At 41.0% G+C, this 26,855-nt stretch overlaps 1 protein-coding gene across 5 annotated transcripts; it reads right to left on the bottom strand.

Moving 5' to 3' along the window:
- On the bottom strand, positions 1-26,798 carry waca (WW domain containing adaptor with coiled-coil a). Of its 5 annotated transcripts, XM_039617100.1 has the most exons (14): positions 26,685-26,796; positions 26,401-26,454; positions 24,534-24,564; positions 23,532-23,724; positions 15,508-15,599; positions 14,686-14,801; positions 14,472-14,587; positions 8,727-8,978; positions 5,381-5,503; positions 5,051-5,202; positions 4,595-4,719; positions 1,953-2,148; positions 1,741-1,868; positions 1-1,652 (listed from the first exon to the last, which is right to left on the bottom strand). In XM_039617100.1, exons 4-14 carry the CDS (start codon positions 23,668-23,670, stop codon positions 1,583-1,585), a joined length of 1,509 nt encoding a protein of 502 aa, XP_039473034.1. In that variant the 5' UTR covers positions 23,671-23,724; positions 24,534-24,564; positions 26,401-26,454; positions 26,685-26,796; the 3' UTR covers positions 1-1,582. The 5 variants fall into 5 exon arrangements, with proteins under 5 accessions (XP_039473034.1, XP_039473033.1, XP_039473035.1 ...); XM_039617099.1 differs by lacking the exon at positions 26,401-26,454 and having other exon boundaries at positions 26,685-26,798; XM_039617101.1 differs by lacking the exons at positions 26,401-26,454; positions 26,685-26,796 and adding an exon at positions 25,234-25,350.
- Between the last annotated feature and the right edge of the window lie 57 nt (positions 26,799-26,855).

The raw sequence follows: 26,855 nt of genomic DNA on the forward strand, positions 1-26,855 counted from the left end.
ATCATCTTTTTGGGATTTAAAAAAAAAAAAAAAAAAAAAAAAAAAAAAAAAGTGGGTTCAGCAGGTGAATGAGGCTTAAGACTTTCAACAAGGCACTAGCAAATGAACCAAACCTAACACTCCAAGGAAATAACCAGTGCTCGCTTTAGTTTAACATGTTTATTACAATACATACATTTCACATTTGACCTCTTGTTACCCTGCGCTAACTCAAGAGGTGCTCCACATACACACCCACCCGCCTGCCTCTGACCCGCTCGCAGTTGTGATACATCTCCTAACCTTGGGTGCTATGGGGAAGAGAGAAAAAAACCAAACAAAACAAAAAACCAAAACAAACAAACAAAAAAATAAGTGTGAATATTGTTGTGATTTAGCTCTCACCACAACAACTCTTTATAAATAAACCCTTTTCTTATGTTTACTTAAAACTGCACTGCTGTTAGCAACTGTACAAAGGAATGAACCAGTGATGACACCTGAATGTAAAAAAACCAGGAACAGAAACAGCGGGAGGGTGGGGGAGAAAAAAAGGAGGGGTGTGATGTCTCAGGAGGAGGTGAGGCAGGGCAGAGGCCAGGGGAGTGGAGCGGGAATGGTCCAAAGCAGCACGCCATCATGTCTTTCTTTTTTTTTTCTTTTTTTTTTTTTCTTCCCATCACTCACTCATCACACCATCAGGCACTGTTTATTTTCAGACTGGGAAATGCAGGGCCACCAGAAAGCTGCAAAACGAATCAGTGAACCACTGGAAGCACAGACCCACACAGAGGGGATGTCTGCCACGCCTAAGTACATGTTACAGTTCACCACGAGAGGGTGGAAGGAAGAGAATCTAGACAGAGTAGATTTGAAGAAAAAAATAAAATAAAACCCAAACTACATCGACGACAGTGTGTTATGCTTTATGCTAGGCTTCTGTGTAAATAAATGGCTTCAAACATCCTCCTCTGTTTCCACACAGGTCACACATGCTCAGTGGTTCAGCGATCTATGAACTGACAAAATGAAGCTGTAAAGTCTGCAGACGAGTTAACATGAAGGAAAAGGCTAGCTAATGAATGTAGCCGCCTAGGCGTTGATTAGTCTGGATGTCAAAAGCTTTGATAGGCATGGCTTTCCATGGCTTCAATCTACAAAACATATTTACAACATAGATAATAACATCTACAAGAAATCTACATCCCCTCCCCGTCCACCCGCCAGCCACGGGTTTTTACAAAACAAAGTCTTGTAAATTGCCCTCCCCCCTTCCCCCTTCCCCTCATCCTCCCACAACAGCTCTTCCTTTCTCCCTCTTGGATTCCCAGCCCAACGGTCCAAAGCAAACCTGACTACAGCTCCTCTGTGTGTGTGTGTGTGTGTGTGTGTGTGTGTGTGTGTGTGTGTGTGTGTGTGTGTGTGTGTGTGTGTGCGCGCGCGCGCGCGCGCATATATGTGTATGTGTTTGTTAAGACTGGGCTCAAGAGGAATTGAACAACCCGTTCTCCCTCCAGCTTCCGACTATGTGCAATGGGTCTCCCCACCCCCACCCTCCCCCACTCTTCTCCGACACCTGCTCCGACTTGCAAATCAGAAGTTCTCAGACCATAAAAGAATTCTGATTCTTCAGCTTTTCAAGTTCTTTGATTTGCTGTCTCAGAAACAGTATCCTGTGGGGAGAAAAGCAGAGAACAATGAGTTATGTGCAGGTGTGTTTTACATCATTAACAGGGACTCTCCTAAAACACAGACCCTCACCTCTGCTCACGCAATGTTGCTTGTATTTCACAGACTCTGACCAAAGACCGCAGGTTTTTGAGCTCGGTGCAGTTCTCGGACATGCAGATGCTGCCCATGGTGTGAGCTTCTTCACGTAGTCTTGATGCCTGTGAGAGTTAAGACGAAAATCATTTGAATGATGCTTTCATGAAGATGTAGCCAAAACCTGTAGAAATGCCAGTGGTACAGACCTGCTTCTCTGCGTGTTCGGCGGGCCATCCCTGCACGTGTTTGATAAGGTTCTCGTTGAAGTGGGCAGCCAAGGTGGGGGTGAAGGAGCAGGAAGGTCGGGCTGCTGAGGGGGCAGGGGGAGCGGAGGCCGAGTTGGAGGCGTTGCTGCTGCTGGAGGCGACGTGGTTGGGACCTGGGGAGGGACTCCTCTGACTGCTGCAGTGAGCACAGTGTTGGGGAGAATGTGAGCGATGTGCATGAACAAACTGACATGTGACAATCATCCTGTTTACAACAGCCCTCTGAGGTAGAATGCTGAACATGGTAACGTGAGTTTCACAAGATGTCTCAGTTATCTGTATTATAGTTACAATCGATAGATCAACATAGTACGGTGATCTAGAAGAAAGCTGGCACATTAATGGAACAATATACTGTTTGTGTGTGCAGTGTGAGATTTTCAGGCCTTTGTTTGACACTTGTGAGCAGCATGCAGGCAGCGGACTGATGTCAGGCCAGATCTATCTGGTTCTGTGCTGATTTGCAACAGCCTGATGGTCAGCTGTCCTGGAATGTGTTTGCCAGGGTCCAAGTACAACAAATGTAATTGTTCTGCTTGGTGTTAATGTGCACTTTAAATACACAACACAATAAACACAAAGCACACTGACTCAAGCAAGAAACACTGTCAACAGCCTGTAATTTGAACTTGCTAATAGGGCTGTGCGATATGACCAAAATCTCATATCCTGATATAAGACATCTTTCGTCCCGATAACGATATAAATCACAAAAATGTAACATTTTCTATAAATTCTGTGAATCTCGGGCAGCTCGACTTGCATGAAGTGTTTCCAGCTGGGCGTCGTGTACCTGGAGTCGAGTGTTTTGACCGATGCATGAAACATTTTTAGACATAAGTTGTAACGGCCGCCGTTTTCTTTTTGAGTATTTATTACACAGCGTGCTGCGGGGAAAAGCCTGTTCTAACATTTGAGTGTAAGGTTTATTTTTTAGCACCTGGCGGCTCTTTTTTACTTCGCATCCGTAAATACTCTGCATACCCCTTCACGTGATTCAGTTTATTTTGAAAAGTCTCAACAGGATCTTGAGCTTTATTGCGAAAGGTTTATGTGGAAAATAAACAAGCGGACACGCGATGGTTTTACCGTCGTTGTTGCTAACGACAACACATAAAAACAGGCGCTTGTCCGTCCATAGTGTGGTTATATTAAATATAAGAGAAAGAGAGAACTTTAATTAATATAGCCACTACAGTGATCATCAAAACGATGAAAAAATATTGCCGTAAACAGTTTATTTTGCGACACCACGAAACAAATGATAGCGTAAAATGAAACGATAGACGTTTTTATATCGTCATCCGATATGTATCGTTATCGAACAGCCCTACTTGCTAACTCATAATGCTAGTACAGTAGTTCCCAAAGTGTGGGTTGGGGCCTCCTTGGTGGGCCATGATAAAAAACAGAAGTACAGCCTGAATTCAGTCTGACAGATTGGCCAACTCTGTTGTTTTAAGTAAAAGAAGCAGCTTGACATGGCATAAAAGTAACTCTACCCAAATAGGCATTTAAAGCCACTGCAATTTACTTTGGGTAATTTGTACAAACATAGCTCTCTAGAGTGATGTGAAGCAGTACTTCTGATGGAGTGAGTGATGGATCTCCCCCCCCAAAAAACTGAATTCGTCCACTTGATTGCCTGATTCACGCGAGACTGTGACATGAAAATATGGTTTCAAGGCCCCTGAGATTCTGCACAAAAATGGGATAAATATGCTGAACTATATTTACTTTGCTCTGCTGCACTCTAAACTCAGTATGTTACCATGGATATATGTCAGCGTTAATTTGTAACAATGTCAGATAACAGAATATTATTGTTTACAAACAAAAACAAAAAACTAAAATCCTCTCCCCCCCTAAACCAGTAAGAGGCAATGTCAGGGCAAAAATAAAAAATATAAAATACAATAGAAGCTGAGCATAACAAGCTGACATCAAAGTTGGACGGTTCTGTAAACTGGGAGGTTTTGAATTAAGCTTAAGCCCCTTTTCCATTAGCATCAACTCAGATCTCAGATTCTGACTTTCGGAATTGGATTTTGAATAAGACTCTCCATGTACAAGAGATAAGCTCAGAGGAAAGTCATGTTCAAACCTGTTCACACCAACACTAAATACACTTCACAGCAGTAATGAACACCTCCAATCAAAGGACTGTTGCACAAAATAAATCAAGACCTAGAAATGAATCAAAGAGCAACTCACTGTTCCATCAACAGCCAGCAGAGGGAGCAACAACACCACAAAATGAAAACTGAAAACAGCTTTTGAGTACGAGTGTATTTTCGCTAATGCAGAATTTCCACTCTCTGATAGCAGATGTAGATGAAATCAGTGCCCAGAGATTAATATGACTCTAACAAGATATGTCTTAATTACTTTTAACCAATTCTGCCCTCAAGAAGGGACAACCCAAGCGTCATGAACTCACACATATTGACACCTGAACCCAAAAAACATCCCTTGTTTCTCTGAGAGCTCACCTACTCATCATTCATGTCATAATTTCAAACAAACCCCCTCCCCCCCAAAAAAGTGAGATTTATAAAATGAACTCTTGTTCAGACACTGACCCTTGGCGCTGGAGGGTGCGTGGGGAAGATGTGGTCGCATCATAACTGTGCTGCTTATCGCTGGAGAGGGGCTGCTGGGATGTGGCCTGGGGGTGAGATGCCTGCTTTGCTGATGGCGTGCTTACCTAAAACAACAAGACAAACAGCACGTCATTTCACTGGAACAGACTACTGCTATACACAATGGCTCAATCTGAAGCATGTCCGTCTATCTCACAAACAATACATGAAACAGACTGCCAGTGTCACTCGTGACTGTAGGTGGATATTTAATAAATTCAAAAGACTTTGTACAGACCTGTACAAATGCTTAACATTCTTCGGAAAGCATTTCATGATCATAATTGCAAACTATTGATTTTTTTTTCTCCTCTGAACTTTTATTTTCCTTGGGAAATATTCAATATTCACTAAGCTGGGAGTTTTCAGTACCTGCCTACTATTATACTATCTTACTTTTGGCTGTGTGATGACAGGCTGCGTGCTGAGGAGGGGCTTTAGAGGACCAGCGTTGGTCTGTGGTGTGCTGATCCTCGGAGACACATAGGACCTTGGCGATGAGGCGTCTGATGTTAATGACATTGGTGACTGGTTCGACTGCTGAGCTGCTAGACATAAACAAAACAACAAAGTCAGTCTAGGGGATCAAAACAACTTCAAATACAACTTCTAAGTGCCTCACAGGAAACACACAGGAAGCCGACGCAGTCATTTCACAGCACACATAAGAGACGACATAAGCATACAGTGGTGGTATAGAAACACTTGTGTATGCGCTTCATTTACCTTGGTTGGAGAGTTGAGCAGCTTGAGAGAGGATAGTAGTGATATTGAAAGCTGACGGTCCAGCAGTGAGGATCTTATGAAGCATAGACTGTAATGAAGCTTGTGTGACGGCAGCTGTGAGAACTACAGAGAAAAGCAAATGGACACGCGGTTAGAACTGATGACACGAGTCCTGCTACAAGAATAGTTTAGGTACTGCACTGCAGTAAGTCTGACAGTCAAAACTCAGATATGTCTCCTATAAACTGGTTTAGAAATTAGAAACAAAAGCAGAGCCTATCAGTTGTGTGTTTACAGAGATGTTTCTGGTGGGGATATGGTGGTGATCAGTGTTATTCAGCATAAGTGATCCTGTTCATTAACCGAGATCAACTCTATGCTGTGCAATACGACACAGTATGCATGTCCATATGTCTGCTGCTTTGATTGTCAACGGCATCTCTGAAGAGTGAAACCCACCTGTCAGAATATAAATGCGAGGACATAACAGGCCCTCATTTGTTCCTTTTTTGTCTTTAAATACATATAAAAATATTTTTCTCTTGCAAGTTTGTAAATGAGATGTCACACATAAGGAGAGGGAAAAATCTTAAATCTTCAGACCCACACTGCTCTCTCGTCATATATAGCTCATTCACATACATTTGTAACAGAAGGCAACAGGGAAATCTGATATACATATAGAGCAGGGCGATATGACCCAAAATATTTATCACGATATACATTTGAAAATTTGCGATAACGATATAACTGACGATATAATTGACACTAGACAAAATACTTTATAACTCCACAACTTTATTAGTGCAAAAGACCCCATCAATGTATTTTCACTTAAACAAGCAGCTGTTTTTTATGTGCATTAAAGTTAGATAAAAATTTTACAGTGCAAATTCCTTGCTGACAGTTTAACCAAAAGGCATTTCCAGTGGAAATTGGCCGACATATCCTCAGCATAACCATGTATAATATCCACAAAACTTAAAAAGAGGTTATACACACACAATACGGTAATATTATGTTGATGCACAGTACGTATCACTCCGCGAGGCTCCTGCCTACGATAGCCGTAATGCTCTGACAATCCATCAAGCGGTGCGGGTTCGTAGCTTAGCAAAGTCGTACTAAAACATTTGACAGATTTTTGAGCGCCGTGTACCACATAAAATCGTTTCGAGGTCAGTAAACACAACCAGAATTCATACATAAGGCACACGGGATTATAAGGGACACTGTCAATTTTCAGAAAAATCAAAGGATTGATTTTAAGTGTGCCGTATTTTCCAAACAACACGGTAATAACGACGGCCCGCTAGCATGCTCTACCAAAAATAGTGCTTTGTTGTGTATCTGACGGACGAAAGCTAAACCAGTTCCACACCACTGAAGTTGCAGCATTTTTACAAACCAATTCTGGTTCATCCGTTTCATTTAACGATCCACTTTCGCTCTTCTCATTCTGCGTCGCCGCCATGTGCGTATGTAAACATAGGCACTGCGCATGCGCGTTTTACCCATATTCTATCGCGATATTTCATTTTCCTATCGTTGCCCAAAATTACACCGGTATTACCATGAACGGTATGATATAGCCCAGCCCTATATACATACATAAAAAGTACCTTAGCCAAAGTTATTATGCTGCTACAAATACACCCCACTCATAACCTGCTACCAGAGACATTTGAATTATTGATCAAAAATTCTCTACACAACCTCAGAAGCCACTGACATCAAGACCAGGAAGCTCCTGACCATGCACGGAGGGTTTCACCCCAACTTCAGCACCCTGAGGCTGTATGCTAAACTGAAGGAAGACTGGTGAGTGTCAGTACCACAGTCGAGGATGAGATAACGAACACCTACGAATACATCAGGAAGATGGCCCTAACTGACCGCGTGCTCAGTGAATACCTCAGGCAGCAGAAAACCGAGAGAGAGGGGCAACAGGAGAACCATCATGGAAGGACAGGCCCCTGCATAGTATGTATTACCAGCAAATAGAGGAAGTGGCTGACATCCAGAAATCCTACCAGTGCCTGGACAAAGCTGGACTGAAAGACAGCACAGAGGCACTAATCATGGCAGCACAGGAACAAGCTCTGAGCACAAGATCCATAGAGGCTGGGGTCTACCACAACAGACAAGACCCAAGGTGCCCCTGACACAATCCAGCACATAACAGCAGGGTGCATGATGCTAGCAGGCAGGGCATACATGGTACGCCATAACCAAGTGGCCGGCGTAGAATACAGAACCATCTGTGCCGAGTATGGCCTGGAAGTCTGGAGGTCAAAATGGGAGACCACCCCCTAGGGTGGTTGAAAATGAGCTAAGCTAAGATCCTGTGGAACTTCCAGATACAGACGGACGAAATACTGATGGCTAACCAACCAGACATAGTAGTGGTAGACAAGCATAGGAAGATGTCCATAGTGCTAGACATAGCGATACTGAATGACAGCAATATCAGGAAGAAGGAACACAAGAAGCTGGAGAAGTACCAAGGGCTCAGAGAAGAGCTTGAGAGGATGTGGAGGGTGAAGGTAACAGTGGTCCCAGTGGTAATCTGAGCACTCAGTGCAGTGACCCCCAAAGCTAGGCGAGTAGCTCCAGCAGATCCAAGGAACAACATCCGAGATCTCTGTCCAGAAGTGCGCAGTCCTAGGAACAGCAAAGGACCCTCAAGCTCCCAGGCCTCTGGTAGAGGACCCGAGCTTGAAGGATAAAGACTGCCCGCAGGGGTGAGAGGGGAATTTTTTTTTATTGAAGTTCCCACTACTATGCCAGGGTTTACACCATGAGCTGGTACCACAGTGACTCACACTGGTAAACATTGAAACCCTTTCCATCATCTTCATCCCGACTCTGGAATCTTGGACATGACAGAGTCTATCAAACTGAAGCAGGATGACTTCTAAGGACATCTAGCAGCCATCTGGTACATTACAACACATTCTAGACTTAGAAAAGTCTGTGCTGTCGTTCCCATTTTACAATGAATGCATCTCATCCCACTCTAACAGCTGAATCTTTCCTTTCAGTGTCACATGGTCAGATGACATGTTCTCATCTAGCAAACCCTGTGAGGCATTCTTCATCCAGACATCAGCTATGCAAACAGCACCGCGCTGACGATGTCGAGTTAGGACTCTACTGTGCTCAGACTAACAGGACAGATTATGTCAAAGCCTCTAACAACGGTGTCAGAACAGAAACTGATAACAGTAGTTAATAATTTCAAGTGCCTTCTTGTAACCAGTGGCCATCAATCACCGTCTCTGCTGCAAGCTGAATGTGGACAAGTTGAATATGTCAAGTGGATCTTAAATATATTTCTTCTTACCTTCGTTGATTTTTGCCATGTCCACACTGGCGTTGTTGAGCTGCAGGGCAGTCTGAAGTGCTGGGAGAAGCTGTCGAAGCAGGGTGGGGTCCTGGAGGAGCGGAGGAGCTGGGGATTGAAGGACTGGAGACACGGGTACTGTAGACGCCGACGATCCAGGTGGGCCTGATGACGGATTCAAGCTCCCAGAGCCAGATGACGACTGAGACTGGGTGGCAAGTGCTGCTGCAGGCTTTTCCACCTGGGACGACTCTGTGGAGCAAAAAGATAAAGATGCAGTTTCATCAAAGGTGGAAGTCCAAAATCCATTTCCTCCAATAATTTATGGTCCAACATAAAACAAAACCTTATGCTAAAAAAACCAAACAACATTCATCTGAAAAAGCCCTGTGCAGGAACTATCGTTCACTTTCCAGCACAGGTTGATATGCCAATAAATGCAAACAAGCCTCTGTGATTGCTTCAACATTTAACACATCCCTGCAAATGAGACACCTGGTCAAGCAGTCAGCATTGTAAATGCTGCATGTGGTTCTGTTTCTGGTCTTAGTACTTTAAATCAGTGTTGTGGCATTTGATCAGGCTTTACAAGACTTTCTGCTGTTCCAGCTGGATCTTATAGATTGTGTTTCAATGGAAGCACAAGCACTATGCCAACACCTTCAGAGGCCTGTGCATGACTGGTTACAGTATGACTGCCCATAAACGGGGCAAAACAAAACTGAACCCTTATGATTCATCGTATTTTTTCTTGATCTGAAAACAAGAATTCAGAATCTAATTTTTGTCATTTAGTTGTTTATGTTAAACGTTTCACAAAGTGAGACGTTAACTTCCTTTATGGTTGCAAACGTAGTAAAAATGATCACAATAATAATTTTAATAACTGTCTTTTTGAAAGACTACGAAGGAAAAGAAGAACCGTGACCAATATCAGCCCTGAATGGACGAATATATCGACTATCGACGATAGGCTGAGCCCATCGGCGATCATTTTACAATAGCTATTTATTTATTTATTTGCAAATGAGTAAGTTTGCTAATAATGATGGAGCTAATAGAAGCAGTCAACAGCAAAAAAACCAAAACAAAAACCCCCCCACAAAAGCGCTGTTTTAACAGCACCCTCTTTCATCTGCGAGCAAATTCACCCTCCTCAGAGTGCGCCCAAATGCTTGTTGATGAAGCTGCAGAAGCTGGTGATAGCCTAGCATACTCAGCCGGATGGTGGACATGTACATGCTCATGCAAGTTGGTAATGGCCTGTATTTAAGTTAGTTGTGTTTGAGTACTTTGCTCGCACTACACATCTGCACAAGTGGCACACCGCTTTGGTTACATCCTTAAGTTTACCTCTTTCATCCCAAATGGGCAACTTGATATTTTTTTTAGTGCTGTCAGCGTTAACGCGCCGTCATCATGACTAACGCAATTAACAATTAACCCATCTGGAGTGCAGACTGAGTCAAAATCCCTGAAATGTCTCTGTCAATGCTTTTCGGGCAGTTTGTCCAAAGTTTGTTCATTCTGCGCTCCAGATGGGTTGAGCGCGTGAAAAATTTTAACCGTGATGACTGCGTTAATGCTGACAGCCCTAATTTTTGGGGGAAATTAGTTGTCCATGTTTGGACTCCTGTGTTGTAAACGCGCAAATCAGTCCGTGCATGATTACATTGCTCCGCCTATCAAAAAGTCTGCGCATGCGCAAATGTATCGCCCATCGTCGATTATTGGTTGGAAAATTTTTGCATATCGCCCAACCCTAATACACAATACTAGTAACATGGACGGCTGTAGTGATGCATGCCACTATATGATGCTTTCATGTGTTCATACAGTCCTGTTCCATAACCCTCAGGATCATTTAAGAAATTCCACATGACTGTCTACTGCACCCCACCTCAACAGCGATGGCGTACTGCGAGAGACCCTACTTAGGCAGTTCAACAACCCGAAAACATTCAAAGAGGGAAAGTTTTTTTGCCCCTTTGCCATCAGAACGTCATGACTGAAAATGACAATGAAATGCACATTTCTGCACAGATTTGGCCTTTTAAAGGCATGGGGTCCTAAACTTTTGATCAGCTGTAAAACAGCCTGTTTCAGGTTTAAGTGTTGTTTTCAATAAATTGGATGCTCAAAAAATGTTTTGTCTCACTCTCATTTCTTCTTGTTGCATGTTGAAGCTCTACTTGGAACCTTGTTAAGATCCAACCATGCAAATATGACTTTTTTGCCATTTTTCAAGTGGTCTTTAAGTTTTGATCAGCACTGTATTAGGGCTTGTGTAGGTTCATTTTTGTCATTTTATTTGACCAATTTAGTCTGCATCATTATAAACTGGTTCAACACGCTTCAACTATAACTACCTTGTAAAGCACTAAAAGGAGATTCCGCTTTCATTTTCACAGTTTTATAAAGGTGGTGAGAGTGATATACAGACGTTCATAGACTGAAAGCTTGTGATTAGTGAGCGTAGTGCTGTGGAGACCTGTGGCTGATAAGCACCAATATGGAAACCTCTGTTTTTGTCTGACAAATATCAGAACTCACAACCCATCCAGAAGCAATGACAGGCAAGCCTAATGTCACATGTTGTTCACTTTGATTTTTTAAGCGTGTATGTTATGAATGCTTGTTTGTTCATTTTTAGAAGCTGTAAGCATCCTTCATATAATTGCTTTATTACAGCCTGTTAGTTTTGTCCAGGTAAAGACAAAAACTTCCAGGAGGCAATTTTTGCATTGAGCAAGTGTGTGATCACCACGCTTTAAATATAGCAGCAATTACCGCCTACTGGGTGTCTGTGGACGGTTAGAAAATGTTAACATATTACACAACATAACTTTGCGTTTCTGTAAATCAGAAAGATTTAATGAACATATCTGTCAGGTATGTCACGTACTCCTCTCTTAATCAGGAAGCAGTATAAGGAGTGGTTATTAGATATTCAGAAACAGGTTATTCATGATAAATGACATCCTTTTCTCAGTACACCACTTCATTACATGCTTGTTTACTTTTCAGAAGATTACTACTGACAAACGCTCAGCAACATTTTGCCTGGAACTAGCTTGTAGCAGCCTTGCTTAAATTCCTATCACAATAATAGAAGACAACCACGCTCCAGGAAATCTTTTATCAGATTGTTCAAACACACAGCACCAGGAACGGCCCACTCAAATAACTATTTCCATCTACACGCAGATATGTTTTCTGTGTCATTGAGAAATAAGCCAATAACACGGGGAAATAGGCAGAATCGGTAACAGATTGTGTGATTGTGATTTTTAAAGAACACAAAATCTCACATGATGGTGAACAAGTATTTTAAAAAAACCTCTTTAAACTTTGCGCATCTTATTCATATCTGCATTTCAAATTTAAAGTGTGCACAAACAGTCATGCAGTGGTCACGACTTTGGCCTCACAGAAGGACGTCCTGGTGTCCTGCGTGGAGTTTCACCCATCAGAGGCAACTGCTGATTCGAAACTAGCTGTAGGTATGAATGTGAGCACTAATGGTTGTCTCTGCCTCTGCGTTAGACCTGTAAGAGACCGGTGAGCTTTCCTGTACCCTGCCTTTTGCTCCAGAACTGTTGTGATAGGCTCCAGCCCTCACACGAAACTGAACCGAATAAGCAGTAAAGAAAATGGATCGATGATTAGTGTGCAAAGATGAAATTATTTGGGTTCACCAGCAGCTCTAGTTCTGCAAAACAGCCTCATACAAAATAAAAACTTTCCCTGATGTTGGGTTTGGGTCTCTCTGTGAGGCAGTGTAATCAGCCAAAGACTGTTTGATACTTCACTCTGTAACACAACTGTATAGATGTGGCTGTAGTTCCAGCATCTCTAGCGTAAGATCTCTTCACAGTCCCTGTTTTTCCGGTGCTCAAATACATATTTATCATGGATGTTTGTGAGTAGCTGACTACTCGATTTAGTACTGCTGCCCCTGATACTTGACAAGAGAAACTGCAGTCTGTTAACCTAAATATATTTTATTAGTGCCTGATCTCTGGATCTAAGATGCTATACAGCGACTAGCTGCAGCTGCAGCCCCAGCAGATGGCAGCACCAGTGTAGCTATGATGGGAACTTGTGAGCATAAAAGATCATTTAGAAGCTAAAAAGTCAGATGGACCAGTGGGAAACAGAATATTCTGACACTGTGTCCATTCAAACAAAGCAACACACGCACACATTCAGCACAATCATGTGGACACTAACCTGAAACAAAAGAAGGCTGCTAGAATTAGCACAGCTAGAGACCCTACAGCCATACTGATACTGCATGTGCGCACAGCATAAAGTCCATAATATTTTAGATGCACAATTAGGGCTGTGTGATTTGACCAAAATATCATATTCCAATAACGATATGAGATTTTATATATCTTTGGCTGATATATATCACAAAATAGTGCTTTTTCTGTAAATTCTGTGAATCTCAGGCAACTCGACTTGTGAAGCGTTTTCAACTGGGCGTCGTGTACCTGGAGTCGAGTGTTTTGACCGATGCATGAAACTATATATTTTCAGATGTAAGTTGTAAAGGCTGCCATTTTCTTTGTGAGTATTTATTACATGGCGTGCTGCGGGGAAAAGGCTGTTCTAACGTTTGAGTCAAAGGTTTATTTTGAGCACCTGACGGTTCTCTTTTGCTTCTCATCCGTAAACTCTCTCCATACTCTTTCACGTGATTCTTGTGTGGGTGGTAGAGGGAAAAAAAAAAAAAAAAAAATTGCAGTAAACAGTGTATTTTGCAACACCACGAAACAAACGATGGCGTATAATATGAAACAATAGATGTTTTCATATCGTCATCAGATATATTTCGTCATATCGCACAGCCCTACACACAATAGCATTTAAAATATGCATGTTACTGAAGAATGTGATTATTAGAACGTGGTTCTAATGGACACTCCATCTCACTGTGCTCAATTTACTACTCATAAAATTTGGTGATTAGACTGATTTTTATCTCCCATTTCATTCACTAGTAAATTAGTTGAAATAAAAACCATTAAACCATTTTACCAAGTGATATTAAACACAAAGCGCTTTGTCAACTTTTGCCATCCAAACAAAATAGAACGATTGTACAGGATTGCCATGGGAGTTCTTCAGCTCCCTCTAGAATTCTGCTCAGAAAGTAGTCCCAAATATTGTAAAAAATGCGTATCATATTATCCAGTAGGAAAACAATGCAACGATTTTGCAGATAAATTACTATGATCAAATCACAGTCAATAATTCTGTGAAATGTAATGATCTGGTGTCAAACTGACTACAACAGACTCGACCCGACTTGGTTGAACAGACAGAATGTCAAAATAACAGCTATAATTAGATAAACTGAGATGTGTTCCCTTAACTTCACAGCAGAAATTAATAGCTTTGAACTCAATTAGCTTTAGCTCACTGCCACAGTACACAACATAAAACCTCAGCAACACTGTTCAGTCATTTGGAGTCTCAGTAGCTTGGTAAAGAGTTCCTTAGCATTGATCCACCAGAGAGCACCTCAACACTATCATTACTGATGAACCAGTAATAATCTTTAAATGTATTTTATTTAGCTGTGTAGAAGGACCGTTACTCATAAACATCTGCCATGCCAAGCAAAGAAACAAACACGCACACAAAAAGTAAACAAAGCAGTTTTGACATAGTATGATCATAAATAGCAGACCCAATTAGAACAGTGCATGATTTAATAGTGTGTGGAACACTTACTAGGTCCAGTAAAGCCAGGGGCTGCCGATGCTTGCATAGCCTCCCTTCTGTAGTCCCTGTCCTTTGGAAAACTGTTGACAACAGCAGTCTTTGTTGCCTCTTTTTGCCTCTGTTCTCTATGAAACGCATACAATACAAATTAACCATGCATGCATTCTTTATGTGACAATACTGGGACAAAGTCCAGCCTATATAATGAAATACTTTTAGCTACCTCTCCAGCCATTCTTTGGGCTTCTCCCACTGGGACACTTCTGTCCTGCAGTTGTAATAGTATTTCTTTCCAGAGGAACTGATGTGCTCTGACCAGTCATCACCAGGTTCATAAGGCTGAAAAGAAATATATATTTAGGAACATGAAGCCACTGAGACAGAATGAAAGAGTGTGTGTGTGTGTGTGTGTGTGTGTGTGTGTGTGTGTGTGTGTGTGTGTGTGTGTGTGTGTGTGTGTGTGTTGGTAGGTTCTGATGCAAGAGCTTGTAATACAATCTGAAATGTACAAGAGATATTGGGGTGAAAGCAGAAAGCCTAGGAAGGCTGTTTGCAGAGCGGCTTTGTAAGAAGAAGGAAGACTCATTCTAGAGACAGCTTTGGCTGTTAAGGCATCAGGCTGAAAAGGGTTGCTTTTTAAAACATTGCTGTATTGTCACTGAAGTTTTTTTTTCTTCTTCATTTCCAACATTTAGAAATAACCTAACAATTTAATTCAATATTATGAGGCAAACAGATAGAAAAGAGCAGAAACTTGAAGCTTACATATCACTGAGAGAAAAGCAAAGCAGAAACAACTTCAAATAAAAGCACAAGTATATGAGTGTAAGAGGAGGATTACCCTGATTTATGTGTGACATGTGCTTTAAGAATGTCATAGGGGAACTTAGATTAAATGCAAGTACCAAAAAACAACACTACTTTTTACACCTGTGAAAGACACATCAGCAGGTGCTGCTGCCAGGAAACAATTCAGTCTATTGCACAGGATAGACAGACTTTAGGCCGTTATAGCTTCCTGTGTTAAGGAAGAGGCGATACTTACTGTGTCTGAGGTCTTGCTGGGGTTAGAATGTGAGTTGGAGCTATGAAGGGAACTGTGATTGTGAGAATTTTCCTGTGGAGAATAACTGGTCCCTGCAATGAAACACAGCACAGCAGAGGGAGAGATCCATGAGTAACACACAAAAAACAAACAAAGTTCAGTGGCATCACCGAGTGCCTGGATGAAGCAGTCTGTGGCAAGCATCAATGTTCTCTCGGCCAACTTAACTTCCAGGTTGTACTTTAACAAGTAAGCTCCATTAATGTAACAGTGTATAATTTATTCCAGCTGGCCTATCAAATAATTACAAGCTTAAAAATCTGAGAATTAATCTGCCTACTTCATACATTTGAAGACAGCCAACACTTCAACAGGTAACAGAACAAGTACAACAATCCGATGGAAACAGCGAACCTGCTTTTGGATATGAACTCTTTCATCTTTACCAAGCTATTATTGGATGCTACAAGAGTGTGCATTTTGAGATAATATGCCATAACATTTTTAAACTGCTTTGGTGATATAACTATATGTCAGTGAGGCAGAACAGCAGGCAAGGTATGCGTGACAGAAAGGCCTCTGGTGATTATTGTTTCTGCACATGCAGCATAAGGAGATGAATGACTCAGTGAGCATCACTCTGTATAGACTAGATTCTCTAGCGGTGGACACACAGGCATCACTACAGTGTGCTACTGGTGCAAAATGAAAGTTTCAGCTTATAAACTTTACTAGCTTGTAAATCATCTCATTTAATAATTTTTATTAGAAAAGCTGACTAGCATCTTAGGTTTACAACCCAAGAAATAATTTGAGCATATTTCCAGGATAATTTTGTGACATACGGCTGGTCAGACAGATCAGTCCCATCCCATACTAACACTCTTTATCCATTTAGAAATTACACCCATAGTCTCTTATTTACAGATGCTCAAAAGCAACTGGACAACTGACTGAAAAGCAGTTTATATCATTTCACTGGACCTCTCAGGTCCAATGCAATGTGGATGCAACTGAAGGCTGAATATCCAAAACAGACATATTAAACAGATACTGGGATCCTGAGCTGGTGCCTCAATGCCCGACACTATACATACCCTCCTCCCACCAAAACCCCACCTGCCAAATACCTTCAAAAGTTGCCCAATTGTACTGTAAAAAAGATGATAATTAAATAAAAATTAATGCATGAGGTCAAAAAACTATGAAGAGATATATTGACACTTTTGTTGACGAATAAAAACGAGATGAAAATGATCTGGAGAGATGGGAGCCAATCAGAATTAAGTTGTGTAGAGAGGCGGGACGAGTTAACGGAGTGAACATGTGGAGTAACGTTCACTGGTTGAAAACAGGATATATTTCAGTCAACTGAATCAACTTTAGCTTTAGTCTACGATAATCTTATGATATTTAGTGAACTAAAACAAAGAATTTAGAATCCTAAATTATGACTAAACTACATCTAAATTTTCTGTCAAAATTACACTGTCGGATCAACTGAGTATCAGTTTACATGAACTCAATCTGTACCAAATTCAGTACCAGAGCATATCCGGGTTTGAGGAAGAACAAGCGCAAGACCATGTTATCTCTCTCAATGTTGAAGACAAAAACATTTTTTAAAAACCTCCCCCATACACACAATGCTTTCTGGAACATTTCTAGTACAAAGCTAGCCACACATCTAATCTGACAAAACAGCTGGTCAAACACAAACTATCTGAAACCTAAAGAGTGTACTGTGGCCTGAAAGCCAAATTCACCAAAGCAAGCAGTTAATGTCTGTCACCAACGTGTAAGAGGACATCGTCAGCTTCACTGACATCTTCGGGTAGTTATGTAATTGGCTAAGGTGGGGTTTTCTTCCTCCTTGGCTCTTTCCTCCAAGTCAAGAAATGTCAACTCATCTGCTCGTGCAAAATTAATTTCATCCTGTGTGATCAAATGTTTGTGCATGTTGGAGCACTGGGCTTTTTCCCCTCTTTGTTGTGATCAGTCATCACTTAAAAAAGTACTCCATTACACATCACTCACTAAAGAAAGTGATTAATTTCACAACATTACAATACTTTGTTTCTCTGTAAAATGACCTGAAACCCTTCATCTCAAAATTACGATCAAACAATTTAAACCTGAGGCTACAGTCCCACATACCAGTACAAATCCCTGTCCTTATGAGGACGCATATATGATCTTTCTCTTACTATTTATGTATCAACACAAAGCTTGCAACCCAAAGCAAACATGAAAACCAGCACAAAGAGACTTAAAGCGATCGCTACAGTGATTCTACTTTGGAAATATGAACAGGTAGAAACAGGCTGTAGCCTCACTCCTCATCCCTTTGTTAGCTGTTGAAGTTCAATGTCTGTTTGCTAGGCTGGGGTCAGCATTTACTCAGCTTTAACGTCATTCTGGGTTCTTCGCTAGCTTAGCATTAGCTGTGTCTGCAGGTGCTTGCAAAAAGTCAAAGTTGTGTTAGCAGCATAATGCAGTTGTTTCTGTCTTGGATGCAGTTTGCACTTCACTATTGTGCTTTGGTGCAATAAAAGTAATGTCCATATACATGCTGTAGACTGTGCCACTATTTTGCTTCTCTCGGACACAAACTAAAATCAGCTGATTGTAATGCAAGTGGAACAGATAAGAAAAATCAATAGGCAGGCAGACTAACAATTCCAAGGAGCTGAACTACTGGGATTCTCATCTTAACCATGAACCCTTTTTTTCGTTACAAAATAAATGTACAAAAGAAAAAAAGCGCAACTCAAAGAATCCAAGTCTAATGAGTAGGGATGGGTACCGGTGTCCGGTGCCATGATGGCACCGGTTCTGACATAAACGGTAGTAACCAGACCGAAAAGCAGCGCACATTTCGGTGCTTTATTTCGGTGCTTTTTTTTTCCTGAGCCAATTCTAGCCAATCATTTTACGTTTCCGAGGATAGTAGGCGGGGCCAGGTACGTACGCTCTTTCAGAGCAGAGCTACAGATTAAAAATGCCCAAGGCGAAGCGGTCAAAAGTCTGGCTGTACTTCACAGCAAAAGATGCAAACTCAGCAGCCTGCAACAAGTGCTTTAAGCTGATACTGTGATACTGTCAAAGGAGGTAACACCTCAAATCTGATGAAACACCTGGCGACACATAGCGGGTTTTTTTAAAGCCGAGAAATTTGCCGTGTTTGATAGCTTGCTGCGAGACCTCACACCGTGCACATCTACTGCGGGTGTGGTGCCTGTTAGCGGACCTGGAGTTAGCAACATCCCCCCAAAAGAGTAGAGTCCTGGCCCCTAGCCCTGTCAGCGTAGCAGAAATGATGACGGATGATGATGGCAGCAGCAGCAGCCGTTCTCCTCTGTGTGAGTAGCTTCATGTTCGTGTGTAATTAACGTTGAGTACGCTAACCACGTTATTACATTAATGCATGTAAGGTGAACTAGCAAACAGCGTCGTAGTTACATGCGGCTGTCTTCTTGTTTGATGGCAGATACTCCCTTCACCCTGGCCAAAAAGGCTAAAATGACCAAAGAAAAAGTGGAAAACAGTTAAACATGAGAGGTTTTTGGACAAAGTTTGTGTTTTTTCCATTGTTTAAGCACTGCTTCCAGCCAAGAGTGAGACCATATATGCCCTATAGCTGCAGAAAAGGCTAACATTGTTATCTTTTTACAAAAAACCAGCTGAACATGAGAGGTTTTTGGACCAATTTTGTGTTCTCCATTCTTTAAGCACCGGTTTGAGCACCGTTTAAGCACCGGCACCGTTTCAAAAGTACCGGTTTGGCACCGGTATCGGATAAAACCTAAACGATACCCATCCCTACTAATGAGGGATCTTCAACTAAAGCACCGACTTCCGCATGAGCGACCATAAAAATAGTTCCATAGCAGCAACAAATGTCTCTAAGATTAACAAATCCAGTTTGATTTTTACAAACCAACCAGAACTAGAATAAAAATAGCTTTCAATACCCAACACTGTCAAAGCAATTATGACAGAACAGGCAGCATTTTTTATCTACTTGTTATTCTGCAAGCTTGCTTAGACATGGATACAGTAATTCCACAATAAACAGCAGAAAGCCCAGAAAGATGAAATGCTTTACTGAGGAATCATTCTCACCAAACAGCAGGTATGGGACATCACTGGGACATGAAGCACACAAGAGACACCTTTGGTTATTAATTAGCTACACTGACCTGAAGAAACTACACAAATTGAATATTTCTTAAGCATATATGTATATTAAAAGAAAGAAAGAAGTCATTTCTAATTCTGTCACCATAAAGGACTAAATCATTTAACAATTAAATAAATCAGAATAGATACATGCAGTCAGGTCACCCCTGTACAGCCCTCTGTGGCACAACATCGCATTTTAATGAACATCACATCTTTCAATTTGTTTAAAAATTTCACATTTGAAATAAATTAATTTCACTGATTGATTTTGTTATAGAGAGTACCAGATTTCTGCTATCAAGGCATTCCTAGTCTGTAGACAGACACTTCTTCAGGTCAAGGGTAGCCCCAAATTTCATCAACTTAGTAATATGAAAGTTACAGTCATATAACACTACAAGTGTAAACGCATGATTCACTAATGTACAGCTATGATTAACCCTCACATCCATTTCTAAATGCCTTTTCATTCAGACATGAGGCACTTTTACATGGATGCTGCCACTTCTTTAGACACTCCCACCACACTGACAGAACACTAATTTTATGTTTGAGTGGAGGTAGCAAAAAGGCAGTCCTCTGCCAGTTACAGACTGGCTTCTACCTGTAGAAAGTGTTTGTTGTTGATGGACACAGTGTACAAAAATGGGCCCGTGGACAGTCTTGTGTTGGTGTTTTTCTTGCTGTATTATTTGATCTTTGAGGATTTGGTGAATTACACTCTCACTGCCTTTCCTACTCCTGCCCACTCTTCAACCAATCAACTGGTTTGATGGCTACATAGGTCTTTGTCCTCCAGTTATGCGTTTTGGAGGACTGGATGGGAGCAAGTTCGCTGTCTAAACAGGAACGCTTACACAGGCGAGACACATTTGCAGGACCACAAATTATACTTAATAGTACTTACGTGGCATTCTGTACACTGCCATAAGTGACATGACAACAGTATATCAAGTGATATGTAATGCATAAGGTTTTCTTTACAAAGAGCTTGCATTTTAATATTTGGCTAGTTTGTCATTATAGAGAGTACCTATAATAGTAGTTATAATAGTTACAATACAGTTCATGCATAAACTGCAACTTGTTGCATTTCTCTGGTCCTCTGTTTTCTACAGCATTGCAGTTTTTCATTTTCATTACAGCTTTTAAACTGCCGCTCTAAGAGCACCACTTGTGTGAAGATCACAGTATCAGAGTTACTAGAAGTAATTAATGTGCAACTGAAGGCAATAGTCATTTTGAAAAAGCTTATCCGATTCTGCAGATGTGTAAATAATGCAACCTGAAGGATAATGGTTTGCATCACAGTTCACACATAGAAATCTCCAAGACAACTGTTTTTATACACAATTCCAGTGAAATCTGGCAGAAAAAGCAAGATGAATTTGTGCATTAAGTTCATATCTGCTAAACAGATGATTTCAGTAAATAATATAACAATACTGCGACACAGCTATTCAGAAGAAATTGCAAATAAGGAAAAATCATACAGGAGTTAAGACCGATTGTATTCCCTTACTGAAACCTCCAACATGTCAGTATGACCCATCGACATATTAAAAGTGTTGACTCAACCACGGGACAGAGACAAAATCATATCTAACTGAACACAAAAACTGCTACAACACAGAAACAGAAACCATAACCAAAATTTAGACTTTCTATAGGAGAAAAAAAAATACAAACAAACTGCCCAGTGAGCTATTTTTCTTTGAGTTAACACATTTGCGCGTTGTCACATCATTTTACTAATTTGGACTGGTTCTTTCTACTAACCCTCACAATGCTAAGTAAGAAGTGTCCACAACTATTTACTCTGAGGCTGTAAAAGTTTGTGAAAGGATTACGATACGAGTTGATGATTCAGTGAAGCTCACCTCTGATGGATGACAGAGATACTGAGGTGAGTTGTTGAGGATCGCCAAAACTTTTCCATCAGTAAGCATTTTAGTGAGAGTAACACTGCTATTAGCTGGTTTCAATGAAACTTTCTTTGAGGCCAACAATTCACTCATAAGATTTGCGAATGTGATCAAACTATTTATCAGAGGCAAAGTGCGATGTTTAGGACACTCAAACATCAGCTATCATAACTTGGTTTATAACCAGCTGTTGTTGTTGTTTAACCGGCTTGTTGTCAGCTGTCCACAGATGGAAGGGTAGCATTTCTTTTTTGCTTAAAAATCAGTAACTGCAACAATATCTGGAAATTCTGGACATTGTTTATGCACGTTTTTGAGTGTTAAAGCCCTAACTTTAGTTTAGGAAACAAGGTTTCAGGTGGAGAGTAGGACAGGAGCAGAGATGAAAAGGGCAGATGACACTTTAAAGCAATTTTTAAGGCAAGTTTGGTTAGAATGTTTATCAGATTTAACTGGTATGGAGCGCTAATAATGTTAGCATTATCCATTTGAGAAGCCCAAGGATTTAAAGCCTTACCATCAGCTTCACTGAGAACATACACTGTCCTTTCAAGTGTTGAGTTGCTGTTTTCTGAGCGAGTTCCTTGCCAGCTGTAAATGTAAATTTTCAGCTAGCAGTCCTTGTCTGAATGCTTTCAATTTCACATCTTTGCCTGTAGGAGACTACAGTCTTACAGAGAGAGAAAAAGAGAAAGCAGACCAGGTGTTGCTGTTCAGATTGGATGTCGGTGCATCTCTGCAGTGCTCCAGGCTAGTCATTTTGCACTGTTTCAAACATTGGGCTGAACATTATTAGACTGCTGTCATTGTGGATTCTCCCACATTAGAAATGCTTTATATGCAGAAATCTAATTGGAGCACCTGTAATCCTGCACTGAATTTTTGGCTCTGTGGTTCATGATGGGGAATCTTGTTAACCTAAACTGTCAATGCATTTGTCTTTGTCAAAGTAAAGGCTTCATGAAATGGCATTTTAGAAACATTTCAAATAACTAAAATTGCAGAGCAAACAATGAGGGAAAGACAAGACACACAGTTTGTAGAGGTATGGATACACTTCCTACACTTAAAAACATGCAAAATGGATCTTTGGTGCTGGAATGTAATGAAATGTGGCCAATGCCTAAAGGTCAGACTAGTTAGCAAACAGCTGTTTTCATCTGGAAAAGAAAGACGCGTGCTGTCCTTATATTGTGAGAACCTATCCATCACGTGGCTGCTTGCATGCAAACTTGTGGCGCTGTTACTAGTGTTCGAGTAGTATTAGATTGCTGTAGTGACTTTTTGCAGAAAAGTGACCAGGACAGCTGACACTCAGATTCCAGAGAGGAGAGCATGTCTGAAAAGGAGCTCAAAACACCACAATACTCCATGCATGGATTCAACTGCTTGCGTGCCAGTTACTCAAAGTTTACCAAAAAGTCCACTTTGACAAAACTGTACTGAAATAATCTTGTTAAAATTAGCAGTTGACCAAGGCAAGGCAACAAAACGAGTTATTCGCCTCCACAAAACGTGTCCTTCAAGACTTGAATGTCTGTGCAGAGTGTGGTCTTACTCTGGTCTCAATTTTAACTGTACTCACAGAACATCTACCTGTGAGGTTGGAAACCACGATAACCATTCATTCAATCAAATGCAAACTGCAGAGACTAATGCTCAGTGGTTAAAATTAAAACACATAGCGACAGCTTAACAACGCGTTTAGTTTAAATTTGTTTGTTCAAAAACTACCATGGCCGGATCACCCACGGTGTAAAACTGACAGGTGCAGTTTAAATACTGAAGCACTCAGTTGTAAGAGAAACAAAAAAACAAAACAGCGCCTCACTAAGAGAAAGAGCACCTGTTTCTGGAGTAATTAAAGAGAGCAGCTTTATTTCTTTCTAAACTCATTTTATTCCCCGCTCTCACCTCCATCCCTGTCTCTGGCCCGGTGCGTGTGGACACCCTTTGCTCTACTGTGCCCCGTGCTGTCGATGTGCTTGTTTTCAGGGCTGTCAGACCTCCTGAGCATCTTGCAGGGAGGGGTGATGTCTGAAGAGTCTCGCATCTTGTCATGCCGGTGGTCCCCTCCTGGATGGCTCTTGGATGAGTATTTGAGAGTCTGTAAACACAAATCAAATGCCTTACTAAAAACCTCACACTTAAAATAGATCTACGCTTCTGTTATCACCATTAGCAGGTTTCTAAAAGCAGCCATGGTGAGTACAGTCCTCAGCTCTTTAAAGTACTGTCATGTCATTTCATTCATAGTTTCAATGATGCAGAAATTAATTAGCACGAGGAAATACATATGTATAAATTGAGCAGCTTATTTATCGACTTCGCCCCTTCTATAAGCTTATATTTAACAGCCACGTTAATTTAGCCCGTATTTCTGCTCATAACAACGTATGCATGCAAACTAACACATGTTAAATGACGAAGTAAACAACATTTTATCCGACCTACGAGTATTAGCTCGCCATTTCACTTGGCTATCGCAATTTGAATTAGGTAGTGAATACACTGGTTTGCTGTATAAATGTCAAGCACTTTGATATTAAGGAAGCTTAACTGGCTATATCCTTAAAATGACAGATTGCGGTCAGGCCCTAATCGGACTGGCTAGCAAGCAAGCTAACAGTAACAAGCTATCATTAGCTTTCAGCTGTAATAAAACTCGCCCGTACCTTTTCCAAAACAGCCGACTTCGACGAATATGTTCACTCTGTCAAGTCTTTACTAGCAATGCTAACGTTAGGATACATTTACAGGGCTTCAATGGAGGCTTTAAGCAAACCTTTCTACTTTTTGTGTTATTTTCCGCACTGACTGGGGCCTGTTGTGCTCTCCAGAAGCCTGCACTAGAGTGTCCATTTTAATCTTATTTGCTGCTAGCAAGCTAGCAGGAGACGCTTGGCTAACAAGTACCTGATAGGGCTGAGAATCTCTTCGGTCGCACCTGCAAAGAAAAAGGAACCAGTTGTGAATTTTAAGCTTCAAATGTCAATGTTCAGAAATCGGTGAAAGCCCCGCAGCGAGTGAGGGATACAAGTTTCCACACAGTTATTTTGGTTTCAGTAAAAATGGCGGATTGTCAAAGCGTAGCTATGAGGAAAAGGAAAAAAAAATCTGAATAAGTAAGGTTAAAAGGAGGTGTTTACCCATCGCCGAGTCTCGGTTGTTTCCTTGCATACATTACCATCAATGCCGTGTTAGTGTGATTGGAGTGGGATGTGAAAGACTGATAACTGCACTATGTTTTCGTGTTGATTCAGCGACCTGAAATCGCCAGTTATTTTTCAGCCTAGCTTCTGGGTATTGCAATGCTAAATCGGCTGCACTGGTCGAAAGAGCGCCCTCACTCAGTCCATCTCCCACTCTGGCTCACAGCCGTATCTCTAACAGCCGAGCAAACGTAGCAGAGAAGCTGAGCTGAGACCGGGGTTGCCAGATAGGCCAAATCCACCACTAGGAGCACGCCTTCGTGAAGTCAGAAAATGTTTACCCAGTCATGCTAATAACATTATATGTGTGAGTTTTTGTTGCTCTCTGTCATGTACATATATTTGTTAAGCTCATACTGTTAATTTTACTTTTACATTACCGAATTTGGATATGTAAAACTTACACATAAATGTTTTAATGGCGCATTAAAATCACCTCGTGTGCCAGCACTATGACGTCACTGATAAGTATTTGGAAAAATGACGAGTATACATTAACTTCAATTTTTTTTGCAGACCTGGCAACCTAGCTGCAACCGCTGCAACTACACACACCCCCTTTCTATGGCAACATCCGGGCCACAAAGCGACTGGAGTGCCCTCAAAACTTGCAAAAACGTTAATCTGGGTTGCTGCATCGGATATTTTCTACCCAGAATTTGGATTTGATGCGCGTGGCTCTTGTGGTCCTCCATACTGAATAAACGATTATGAATATAAATATCATGTTTACAGATCTGAGAACCAGTGACTTGTTCTCTCCTGACATCTAGTGGTTGTACTTTGACATCGCAGGTAATATTCATCAAAGCGTCAGCAATCAGTAAAACTGCACTATCTAAAACACGGTTTATGGTATACCACAAACGACTGGGAAGATTTTGAATGACAGACTTTCCTTTGTAAGATTAACAAATGAAACAGGGGCCATTTTTTATTACTGTACTATTCTGCTTTCAGTCAACTTTTTAAAAAAATCTGTCTGTTAAAAATTTATGAAAGGGATATAGTAATGATTAAAAAAAACAAATCCAAACATAAATATATAAATCCCCAAAGGAATCGTTATGAACTGAATTATAAACGCGTACTACGTGAAGCCGTTTCCCAACACAGAGTTTGACCAGGTTGTATTAAAGTCTGAGTAGCTGTCACAAGGGGGCTGCAGGAGTCCATTGTTCCCAGACAATGCAGCCCACAACATATCCCAAGCCCGAGGACAAAAGAAGCTGCAGTTAAGCATTTTGGCTCACAGTGCAATTTAATGTGGGGACAAGAGGCCACAAACAGGGGGTGTTTCTATTGTTAGCATATTTCAGCAACTTGTTCACACACGCCCAGTGTTGCGTGTGTCCATGTGTATGATGTCTCTGAGCTATATTAAAATTCCATTAATTAATTAATATATTTATTTACGTATTTGTTTATTTGTTTTAAGAATAAAGCAGAAATAAATCAAATCACTTCTGGCCCTTCATTGGGCAGCTTGTTGCTTTCTATCTTAATGTGGCCGGTAGGGGGAGGTATCACACCACTTTTATGGCTCTAGTACGAAAGGTACAAAAACTCACCTGAACACTAGATTCTGTTGGGTTGTGGTTTTCTAGTTCTGATTTCTTTTCCAGCTATTTAAAAAAGATACGGATTACAAACTGTTTCACTGAGATCCAGGGAATAAAAACTGGCAAAACATTAGACAAAACATTAACGGCTCGAAGCAAAACAAAACAAAAAAGTCCGACTATGCTACTGTTCGATAAATGAAAATGAATTACTTCACTCCTTATGTCCAAAGGTTGATTCTGTTCATCTGGACGTCCAGATGAACAGAATCAACCTTTGGAGATTTACTTACCTGGATGATTGAACATGCATCAAGACGTTCACTCCTTATGATTAAATTGGCACAAATAACCTTTGGACGCACTTCTGTAAATTTCCCATCTATTTGTCCATGAACATATTTCCTCACCGACCTGATTTTTAATTGTAATTGTGCCTCCTTGCTTACTACGGAAAGGCAAGT

This window comes from Oreochromis aureus, linkage group 9 (assembly GCF_013358895.1).
Source record: "Oreochromis aureus strain Israel breed Guangdong linkage group 9, ZZ_aureus, whole genome shotgun sequence".
In the NCBI taxonomy this organism is placed as follows: Eukaryota; Metazoa; Chordata; class Actinopteri; order Cichliformes; family Cichlidae; genus Oreochromis; species Oreochromis aureus.